The sequence below is a fragment of the Malaya genurostris genome, chromosome 3 (assembly GCF_030247185.1).
Source record: "Malaya genurostris strain Urasoe2022 chromosome 3, Malgen_1.1, whole genome shotgun sequence".
NCBI classification, from domain to species: Eukaryota; Metazoa; Arthropoda; class Insecta; order Diptera; family Culicidae; genus Malaya; species Malaya genurostris.
The window spans coordinates 42354362-42366123 of record NC_080572.1 but is presented as its reverse complement, the minus strand read 5'-3'; the positions used below and the strand labels follow the sequence as shown (position 1 = coordinate 42366123).

Sequence of the window (11762 nt, the reverse complement as noted above, 5' to 3'; positions counted from 1 at the left end):
GGACGAAAATTAATGATGATCTAATGTTGCATCTGACGCGGCACACGTCGTAAATTGTTAACCCTTAATTACCTACAGCTGGATGCCAGCTGTGACCTTTCGTTGCTTTCAGTTTTACAAATATGATCAAATTTGTACACATCGCAGATGATCAGTGTAAATTGGTGAAAAAACTTTTTTGCTCGATAGTTTAAATTATTCTCATTACGGCTCGATCATCGACCTGCTACACTAGTTTTATGTTGCGGTAGATTCGTTGAAATCTACTCAACTCGGTGGCTTCTATTTGGAGGATTTTTTTTACACGGTTATAGCACGAATTTCGACAGTAGTTACTTCCCAAGTTTGATGGATGATAGTTTTAATTTAATGCAATAGAAGAGCCCGTTTCAGTTTGGTTATTTGTGCTCACGGTCGCTTACCATTGCTGAAGGAACAGTTTAGTATGCCGTTCAATGATTCTTAGCATGAATTTCAATTAGGTGGGACTGTAGCGAATCATTCTGATTTCAAAACCAACCAAAACGTTGTTAGTTCGCTTTTAGACCTGGAGTCTGTAGGACCGTGTGAATTCTCTGATCAATTTGGATAGTTTGCAAGGAGCAAATCACTCTAAACTCTGGACAAACTCAGACAAATAAACTCATCTAGTTCGAAATAGTATTTTCTAATACCCATTCTTTTAATTCCTATTAAAGTTTTTAGACTTACTAATCCTGGGTAATCGCTCCTAAACTTTTTTTTAATACAGCGCAATCCTTCCTAAACTTGCTTACACTTGCTAATCTCACACAATCTCTCTTTCCTAAACTTTTTTAGCGCCAATATATTTTGAATGAGTTCAGACAAAATTTATAGTGATTTGAATCTTGATCGTATGCAATTGTCTCCTATAACAGGAATACACTGCAAAGTTTGTCGAAAGAGAACGCCCAGTTTCGCATCGAATAATAATACCGAAGCTTTGCTCTGATTGGTATTTTTTCGAGAGCTATTGTGTTTCATTCAATTTTTTCCAAACTTTTCACTTGTTTCAATAGACAGGAAAGATCTTCTTTTATTCAAGATACGTCTGAAAATGTCAATAATAAAATTTAATATGTACAGCTAACATATCTGTTGAAATCCTCTCTAGTTATAAATATTTAGGAACAAAGTTTCATGTTACTCAAACCTTCTATAAGTACTCATCATACATTATGATACATCAATATTTATTCTCGGCTCTATTTTCATAGTGAAAGACATTTTGATACTAATCAATTTTTTATTCATACTGCGTGTTTAACATATCAAATTTTTCAATTGGAGTCGTACATCAATTCAATGTAACTGAATTTTGAAAGAGTTAATTTTGCTCCACCTAAAAAAATCAGAAAGCTATTCGTGCTTGAGGAGCATCATCCCCACAATTTCTGGAAGAACAGAGTTCTGCACAACTAAAAAACCTTTATGAAAATACTAATATGTGGTGTATTATCAAACCATTCCAGTCTCCACGAAATTGAAGTTAATAATATATCCTTCAACATGTATAGATATGCCCTTGGCATCTTATAGCTTAAGCAGTGTGCCTTTAAACTTATATTAGGTGTACAACTTTGCTTCCGCCGTTTTTTCCAAAATTTAAAGCTTTATTGCGAAAAAGTGCTTACAGATGTATAATTCAAAGTATTGTCCGTCGCTAGCGACAACTTTCTCCCATCTTTCCGGAAATTTTCGGATCCCGGCTTGAAAAAAGGAGTCGTTTTTTGACGCTATCCATGAAGCAATCCATTTTTCCTACTCTTCGAAGGATTGAAACTGTTGATCTGCCAGGCCGTGTGCCATCGAACGGAATAGGTGGAAGTCAGAAGGGGCGACATCTGGGGAAAACGACGGGCGGGGCAAGACTTCCCATTTCAGCGTTTCCAGGTACTTTTTGACCATTTTTGCGACGTGAGGCCGAGCATTGTCGTGTTGGAGGATGACTTTGTCATGTCGCTCTTGATACTGTGGCCGCTTTTCTTTTAGCACGCGACTAAGGCGCATCAGTTGAGTTCGAAAAACTTAGATTCAAATGAATGGTCTTACGGTCCCATACGTAATTCCTTACATACTTACTCAATAAGCCTTGTCCCCTCCCCGCTCGTTAAATCCTGCCAACATCATCCTCCACTTCACATTGCCATTCGTGATAGTCCGTCTGTTGTTTTCAACGACGTCCCCGCATCAACTTTCTTCGACTACAGAAATTGTAATTTCAATGAAATGAATAGATTTCTGATGGAACTGGATTGGAACTATTTACTATCCAATCGTGACTGTAATTCTGCCGTTGATCTCTGGACACATATAATAACCGACGCTATCAATCAATTTATAACCAAAAAGCTACGAAAAACCGCTCTGTCCACCGTGGTCAAACCGAACTTTGAAGTGTTTTAAACGATGCGCTTTGAGGAAATTCACCAAAAAGGAAACTAATTGGAGTTACCTAATCATATGTCGCTCGACACTCTGTAAGCATCGACGCCGCGTGATATCTGTGATCTCTTTGAAAAACACTTCAGCAGCGTTTTCTGTGAAGAAAGTTTGGCTAGTAATAACATCTTCGAAGCTGCCAACAATATTCCTTTTCGACATCCGTTAGTCCTCATTCCATTATTACCATGGATATGGTGAAAACTTATTAGCTAAACTGAAAAGATCAACAAGCGCTGGTCCTGATGGAATACCCTCCATTATTTTTAAGAATTGCTTGGAAAGTCTACAGGTTCCTTTGAGGATATTATTCAATATTTCCTTGCACTCAGGTATTTTTTCTAATTCATGGAAGAAATCGTTCATCTTTCCTGTATTTAAAAAAAGAGATAAATGCAATATATCAAATTACCGCGGAATTGCTGAATTATGTGATGTATCTAAGCTGTTTGAAATAATCGTTTTGGAATTCATTACCCACAACTGCTCTAGTTACATATCTTCAACTCAACACGGTTTTATGCCAAAACGATCCACATCTACAAACCGGGTATGTTATACAGCAGGTTTACGCCATATAATATATGCAGACTTCTCTCCTGCTTTTGATAAAATCAATCTTCAAATAGCTATTACCAAACTTGGATTCAATGGATCTTTTTTGTACTGGTTGCATTCGTACCTGATTGGTCGTAGTATGATAGCTAAAATCGGAGACTGCACAGCTGCACCTATTCGAGCTAACTCGGGGGTACCTCAAGGCAGTCATCTTGGATCTTATTTTTTGTATCTTTTCTTTTTATTTTATATTTAAATCTCGAGTTAACGGTAAAATTGTTGATTATCGCATAATTTTTATAATTTTTTCAACTTGTTGGGCCGTAGAACGAATAATATATTTAGAATGGGCATTCGACCAAAAAAGTTTGGAAACCACTGGTGTATACGAACAAATTAACCTAGGTAAACAATAAAGAGCAGAGGTCCAAGGCATGAGTCCTACAGTAGACTCATACAACAATTTCTGAATGCAGCCAAATCGCCTTGGGAAAAATGCATACGCTTTTTTGACTGGAACAACAACAAGCGTCTTTTTGCGATGTCAGACAGTTTTTTTCGCCAAGTTGAATTTAATTCTGTCCAACTCAGGAGCATTATTGTTACAAAACAAAAGTGCAATTGAACAGTGGTTCTCAATAGGATCATTATTCAGAGGAGACTCTCTGGACCGGTTTAGCATCAAAGCACTCTATGTCTCACTTGCAAAGCAAAGCCTTGGTGTTACATTCCCTTCGTGGAATCAAACAATCGAGAAAATCTTACTCCTCGAGCGAGATGAGTTCCGAGTCATTATCACAGAGAATAATATTTTGGTACTTTATCCAGTCAATATTAGAAATTGATGTTTTGAAACACAAATTGTACATTGAATATGATTGTTTTTAGAAAAAACTCCGAAATGGCTAATCCATGCTAGAGTTAACAAAACTGAAAGCGGAAACTGCTCTTCTGAGTTAAAAATAGTAGTTAATGTCAATACAGTCATTTTTTCCTCGCTCAAACATAACTCGTTCAAATCCTCTTCTGAGCCATCCGGTAATTGACAGTTTATCCACATATCAAACAGCAGTTAACATCAATTTTCCGATGTGCGGTTTTTTTTCTCACAGACATTCTTAACTGTACGCAGATGAGCACAAATTAACCAATAATTAACAGTGAGCAACAGCTTCAAATGGTACACAAGAGCCGCATGAGCATCTCCTGCCACAACTAGGACACGAGCGAACAAGCAATCGTCCGTCTGACCATAAAAACGCCCCTCGATTTTCGATACCGCAAAGTGCGACCCAAAAGAGGGCTTCGCGGTGATTGCAGTTGGCCCTGATAACGTTGATCGTGCGTCGATTCGATGCGCTTTGATAGGCGAAAATTGCAATGCGAGGATGACGGTGGGATAATGAAAGAAAAAAACAGCGTTTGAATTGGTGGGTAGATATTTTAAGAACCATCGGACTCCAGCGTTTTGGCAACGGAGCCAGTGGATTTTTTGTCCCGATGGTTGCCTTGCTGGGTTAGTGCTTTATTATTTCGCATGTTTTTTATTACTTTACTGGCTTGAGCGTATTGTTTCTATCTACTTAAATAACAATGATTTAAGATATACATGCAAGTTAATTAGTCGGGTCCTCAGCATGAAGTGATCCGATTAAGTACCTGCTAATAGCGTTGTTGATAACTTGAATAAATATGATGAAGTATCGCTAATTTGTACTACACGGGGATTAAATGCATTAGTTAGATTTGAACCATTTGAGTTGAGCCTCGGTCATCATTACGTTATGGTAGTGTTTCATTATCGCATCTTCCTTAGATCCTAATGGTATCCATTTCGACGATGGCCTGCTCCATTGTGATGACCAGCGTTTCGATTGCCATTTCCGTTCCCATTCCCATTTCCACCACCACCGTGATGGCTTTGTCCATGATGGTGCCCATTTCCATTGTGTTCGTTCCCATTGCTGCCGTGACCATCACTTGAGTGTCGCCGACGGTGATGACCATTTCCGTTCTCGTGCGAGTAACCATTCCCGCGGTGGCTAGGATGCTCATGACCATTGCTGTCATAACCATTATGACCACCATCATGGATGCCGTGATCTGCTCGACTATGGCCGCCTTCGTGACCAGTTTCCTCTTCCTGATGATGATGATGTCCACTCTCCGGGTATCCCAACTGGTTACTAGGCGTTTCATGTGGATAGCCTTGGTGATGTTTGTGCAGATGAGGGTGACTGTGATGGTGAGGATGTTCATCTCCGCCTTCGTAGGTAATTTTTGGTCGATATCCTTTGTGATCCGCTTCGTACTCCACAATCTGAGGTCAGGAAAAGGAATCGTTTAATTATTTTGTTGCTTCAATCAATGTCACCTTACCTGTCGTCTACCATCAGGAAGCAGAACGTTGTATTTTCCAGTGGTATAATCTCCATCTCTCATTTCCTCATGACCAAACGAAAGATTCGCCTCCTCGTCGTCAACTTCGTAGGTAAATTCATATTTTGCAGGTTCCTATAATTGCGAAAATTGCGGTTAAATTCTACAAATAAAAACAATCCACATTAACCTATTCTCACATCATCGTACGATTCGGTATGGTCCTCGTGGTGTTCATGATGCTCATGATGGTCCGGTCGAAAGCCAGATTGGTGATGTGGAGGTCCATAGCTGCTGTCGGGTGTACCATAACTGGACGATGGCGGCACTAGATCGTGGTCACCATGATCTCCGTCGTCGTGATACCCACTATTTCCATTACCTTGGCTGTGCCCTGGCGGTAGGTACGAATTGAGTGGAGCCTCCGGTTTGGCATTCGTCACTAATATTGCAGCCAGCAGGTACAGACAGCAGCAGAGCTAATCGAGATGCAAAGGTTGAAAAAGTGGTTAGAATAGTCGAAGTTTTAATTATTCGCCTTTGGTTAGACTATTATGGTTTCTCTTCACGTATTCAGTATGAAGAAGTTCGGTAGGATGACGCTTGCTATAATCGTTGTACACTGATAGGCAAAATAAAGTGCCCATCTCGTCGTTTCCTGAATTTCAATTCAATATTTGGTTCAAATAAAGTTTAACTAACTAGCCTAGTTTGGATATCTTACTTTTTGTGTTCCTTAAAAGTCTCACGAAGGATGAACCACGAGCTCGCCGCACTCTACGGCGAACCCAGCATTCAGAAGGTGGCCAAGCCGGAAGAATACAGTGGGCAGGCATGTTGCAAGAATGCCGACAGCAACCCTGCTAAACTGGTGTTTACACGGAACGACCGAAATTAGCTCTGCGCCTAATTCGTATTACTGTTTTTGAATTAGTTGATTTTAACAACAAAATTTCCAAAATAACTGAAATTAGTTAAAATTGAAAATTTACTTTGCTGAAAAAAACTCATATTTTTAGAGAATGAGTTCAGTTGGCGAATATCATGGACACACACCAGTATTACTTCAACCCAACACGAAATTTTCATTGACAACTGATTTTGTTATTAAAATCAGAAAATTTGTTTCTGTTTATCTATCACCATCATTGCTGAAGGACAGCACGAAGAAAACAAAAACTGAAATTGATTTTATTAACAAGTTTATTAGCCAAAAACTCATGAGAAGTGTCAAAGCAAAATCAATTGAAATGCTAAAACGGACAGTCTTGTTGAAACTGCTTGTGAATTGATTTGATGTTTTTCGCATGTGTTACTATATATCCATATATAAATTTCTAAACCGATATGATACTTTTTGTATCTTCCAACCTCCTGGGCTACACCGTCCGGTGTATTACTTGTATTCGGTTTTTGTTTTCCAAGTGCTCAAAGTTTTCAGTGAGTTAGTCGATTTCGCGAAGTCGAATGGAGAAAACAGCGATTTAGAAGAAAAAATTTCAAAAAGAAGTTTATGTTTCATTTATGTCTTTTTCTCCAAAACAACATCGTATTTATACCTGGCAATATAGAAAAACACAATCGCGACTGAAATTTTTTTCGGTAGTAGTGTGCCATCTAGTGGCTAGTAGTCATTACGGTGTTAACGTTTTTTCGGTGACAGTGCGCCATATAGCTGCAAATTGCAGAAGCTAATTCAACCATTTATGTTGGTTGAAAACAACGTTTTTTTTCTCTAATTGAACTAAAACATTATATGAATGGAAATGAAGTGTGCCTTAGCGACACTTCGCTAAGGCACACTTCATTTCCATTCATATAATGTTTTAGTTGAATTCAGCTTAGTCAGCACGTTTAATTGGTGAATTCAACTAAGAAAAAAACAATTTAAACAAATATTGTATTATTATTAAGGGAATGAGAATTAAAAATCTAAATTAGCAAAAGTATGATTGTTTTAGTTGCCTCAAAAGATAATTAACTAAAAACAGAAAATCAACTAATTTTATCGCCAAAATGCTGATTTCGGTCTTTTCGTGCAACAAATCCTTTTGGAATAAGAAGGCGGGAGCGCAGCGGGCAAGATGGGTGGACCAGGTAGAACGTGATCTGGGAGTGATTGGGCGTGATCGGGGATGGAAAGCGGCAGCCACAAATCGAGTATTGTGGCGTACAATTGTTGATTATGTGTTATCTTAAATGTGATGTAGTGCAAATAAATGTAAAAGTCTCACTTATTGAAATATTTAAAAAAGTTCTCTTCGATGAAAAAACAAATTAATTTGTATTTGAAAAAAGAGAGATTCTCTTCAGAGGAGGAATGTAGGAAACTTTGATTTTTTTGCTCACAAAATCACCGATGGTGATGGCAAACCAAATTTTGTTCCGGGATCAAATTGTCATAGTTACGCTGCTGAATATGAAAACAAACATAGTCATGGCTACGACGCATATAGCGCTAGTTGTTCACTATTTTGGTTCAACTAATCATTGAAGTGTAACTGACGGTGGATTCAGTTCATCGAGAAGGCCAATTTGAATGATGCATAAAAAATCACACGCCAGTCTATCTTAAGTTTATTTTTGGTAGTAATACGCTACCTAAAATTGTATCGACAATGATTTCAGTAACGATTATTTGAATTTGTAAACTGGAACGATATGTCTTAACTATGAAAATTTACAATTTTCAGTTTCTGCGTTATAGTTTTGTCTTTCTCATATAGAAAGGCTATGCAATCACTGTGAAAACCGACTCTTTAACCGAGGCTCGCAGGGCCGAATGTAATATCCATTCGACTTAGCTCGACGACCTTGTTCCCGGGTTGGCAACTCATGCATAGGACGCTGGTCTTACAAGCCAGTTATCGTATGTTCGAGCCCCGACCTGGAAGGATTCTTAGTGTCAGTAGGATCCATAGTACTAGCCATGAAATGATTCTGTATGCTAAGAATCGGCTGCGAAGTCTGTTGAACAGGAAGGCCAATTTTCACAAAAAAGGAATGTAGTGCCAAGACTTTGCTTTTGCTCAGCTCGATGAACTGAGTAAATGTCTGTGTGTGTATCCGTCCGTGTGTGTATGTGTGTATGTATGTTACAAAAATATGCACTCACTTTTCTCTGAGATGGTTGAAACGATTTTCCCAAACTAAGATGAAAGGTCTTATGATTCCATAGCCTGCTATTGAATTTCATTTGGATCCGACTTCCGTTTCCGGAGCTAAGTGGTAATATGTGAAAATTAGAGAAAAAGTGTGCACTAAATTTTCTCAGAAATGGCTTAACCAATTTTCACAACCTAAGATTAAAATGAAAGGTCTGATAAATTTTAGGAACATTTCATCTGGATCCGACTTCCGGTTGCGGAACTAATACATGATAAGTGGAAAATTACAAATTTCATTAGTATTTTCCACGAACGATGGTCAAAAACAGGTACAATCCCATAAAAATACCTGATAAATTCTTCTAGTTGGCATAGCTCGTTAGTTTGTAGACATAAAAACTTAGTTAAGCACTAATGGTCCCCCCATTTCCTGTTTCGGAAGCACCGAAAGTGGTGAAGAAAAACTTCGAATTCACTTCGATTTTTCTGCGATGCTTGAACCAATTTTCACAAATCTTGATTTGAATCTAAGCTCATATTATCTTTAAAGCTATTCTGCAATTCCATCTGGATCTGACCTCCGATTCCGCAGTAACAGGGCGATGAGTGTCAAAGTTTTTTTAAATAGCTATGTAGAATGACAATATGTACATCACCGGTACATACAACGTGGAAGAAGAAAACACGAAACGGACGATGCGTGCTTTGTTCTATTTCGTACACGCTATAAAGAAAACGAAACGGTTACGGATGTCTGCTACTAGTGTGTGATGTTGGTAAAAGACTATAAAAATTTTAGCTATTTTAGGATAAGTGCGACCCCAACCAAAAAAGGATTTTAAAGTTATAAAAAATAAAACAAGGTCAATGTCGTTTCATATTGGTTGCTGGCAAACGAACCTACTTCGGCTATTTCGGTCATCTGAATCCGGTTTCGGAAGAATTTGAAATGGTGATTAAAAAATGCAAATCATCAAACTTTCTTCAAAATGGCCAAATCGATTTTCACAAACTTATAGGTCTTACAGTTTTATACGGAATTCCTAAATTTGTTGTAGATACTATTTCCGGTTCCGGAAGTACAGTGTAAATAGAAGTAGAGTAGAGTTTGTTAGACTAAGTCCGAACAAATTATCCTACTTCTATTCAATGAACAGTTGTTTTTGCAAATTTCATGGTAATATTTATGATGTTATGAGTAATATGAAAAAGGCATCATTACACCACTAGGTGGATTAAAACAGGTTTTTTCATTATTGCGTTATAAATTAAATTTAAATTGTATATATTCAAATTGGGTGTTCTGTCACAAGTGGTGTTTTTTTAGTCCTATGAAATAGGTACATGATTTGGTTATTCTCCGTTATTTTCGATTATGTTGTAACACAGATGAACTACGATTTGTTTTGTTTTTATCGTTGAGATTTTCTGACACATAATTTGAGTAAAAAACAATGGCCGGATGTATCACTGCACAGAACAGCAGCAAAAGCGGGGTGACACAAAACATTTGTGTTCGGTATCTGGAAAATCCCGGAAGATTAAAAGTAAGGATGATGTTAACATCAAACCACTTTGTTGTACTAACTCAATCATTGCGACAACAAAGATCAAAGATATGCTGTTTCTGTCTAGAGGACACTCTAGACTAGAACATTTCAGAAACAACATGATGCAAAGCAGCTCGTCGGTAAAAACACCCGAAAAGTTTTGATGCTCAACCGGAAGCACAAATCAAATTGGTGAATGATCATTTAAATTGAGTTGACCTCAGAAAAGGAGTAATGGCGAAACATTCTATGCTCGTACGAAATAAATGTCATTTTCATTGGAACTGAAGGAAAATGCTGAATTCAGCAGTCTACGAACTGTGCATTACGACCATAGTAAACGAAGATTTTTAATAGTATTATTACCTGAATATTATACCTAGTATCTCAACTAAAATCAATCTTGCGAGGGAGTGGTGTGATTACTTTTTCAGGCACATGACCGGTTTGACCGATGTACATTCAAATAAAACTGAAACAGTTCCTGTCTTACAAATTGGAACTGTTTTTTGCACAGTTTGGAAAAAAAAATCATTCTTTGCTACATTTTTTTGATTGAATGGAAATTTTTAACAATCGCTTACGGAATTGAAAGACCTAACATTTGAATTTAAGTTTGTGAAAATCAACCATCTGAGAAATCGAAGTGAATTACATTTTGGAGTTTTGGTTCCTATTCCTGGTACTTCTGGAACCGGTGATCTGGGACCGATGTAACCGAAGTGAGTTTCAGTTACCAATTTTGAGGAATTTGCCTCATTTTACGTAGTCACTTATGGCAAAAAACCATTTTGAATTTGAAATATTTCCATTATTCACTAAGTAATTCCGGAACCGATGGCGGATCAAAATAGCGTTCAAAAATTTTCTACGAGACCGTAGGGTCTTTCATTCAAACTTATATTTGTTCAAACTGATTTAATGTAGTAATGTTCAACTCAACATATCAACACAAAAAGGAGCTTATTGATTATTATTAAATGGAGCTTCGCTTAAAAATAGGTTCAATTAAGTGGTTTTCTGGAACTTGCTTATCCCAGGTTATTGGGAATTTTCATTTAAAATTAAATATTGAAGAATCAACTAAAAATATCGAGCTCCATTGATTTTAAATGTTTCAACTGAAAACCGAATTGAGTGATATTTTTCCATCTTTTCAAAAACGCGCACTAAGCAGTCACAAAGTGGTTGACGCTATACTATCTGGTATTTTCATAGGTAACGCGAATCCTTTTTAAAATCTAGGGCTTTTCTTTCTACCGCGCAGCATGAGAGATGATTGCACTGTACACATAATATAATTATTATTATACATGGAATTATTACGTGTAAAATCTTAATCGCACCTAAAAAATGTCATCAACTGCACAATGGCCAACTCAGTCTGAGTCTTTAATAAAATTACCTTAAGCACTTTAATCCTTTTCCCTGATTGTTGCATCGCTTCAGGATCACCGTGCAGTCGAACAGGTCAACGTTATTTTATTCTAACACTGCAACGATTCTTAGTATAACTTTTCTTTAAATAACCATAACGGTGCAAGTGACACGAAAACACTTTCCCAACACTATATCCATGTAGGATTTACAGCAGTTATTATTTTTAGCTGTACATCACCGAGCACAAAAATTCACTAAAACTGCTCAAAACCATGCAAGTTAGTTCTTCCTGGTCGAATCGAGATCCGACGACTGTTATTCTGCT

General features: G+C 37.5%; 1 protein-coding gene across 1 annotated transcript; it reads right to left on the bottom strand.

Moving 5' to 3' along the window:
* Positions 1-4442: 4442 nt before the first annotated feature.
* Positions 4443-11762, bottom strand: LOC131435610 (pro-resilin-like). The gene is made up of 4 exons (XM_058603677.1): positions 11463-11762; positions 5601-5879; positions 5401-5535; positions 4443-5341 (listed from the first exon to the last, which is right to left on the bottom strand). Exons 1-4 carry the CDS (start codon positions 11496-11498, stop codon positions 4841-4843), a joined length of 951 nt encoding a protein of 316 aa, XP_058459660.1. The 5' UTR covers positions 11499-11762; the 3' UTR covers positions 4443-4840.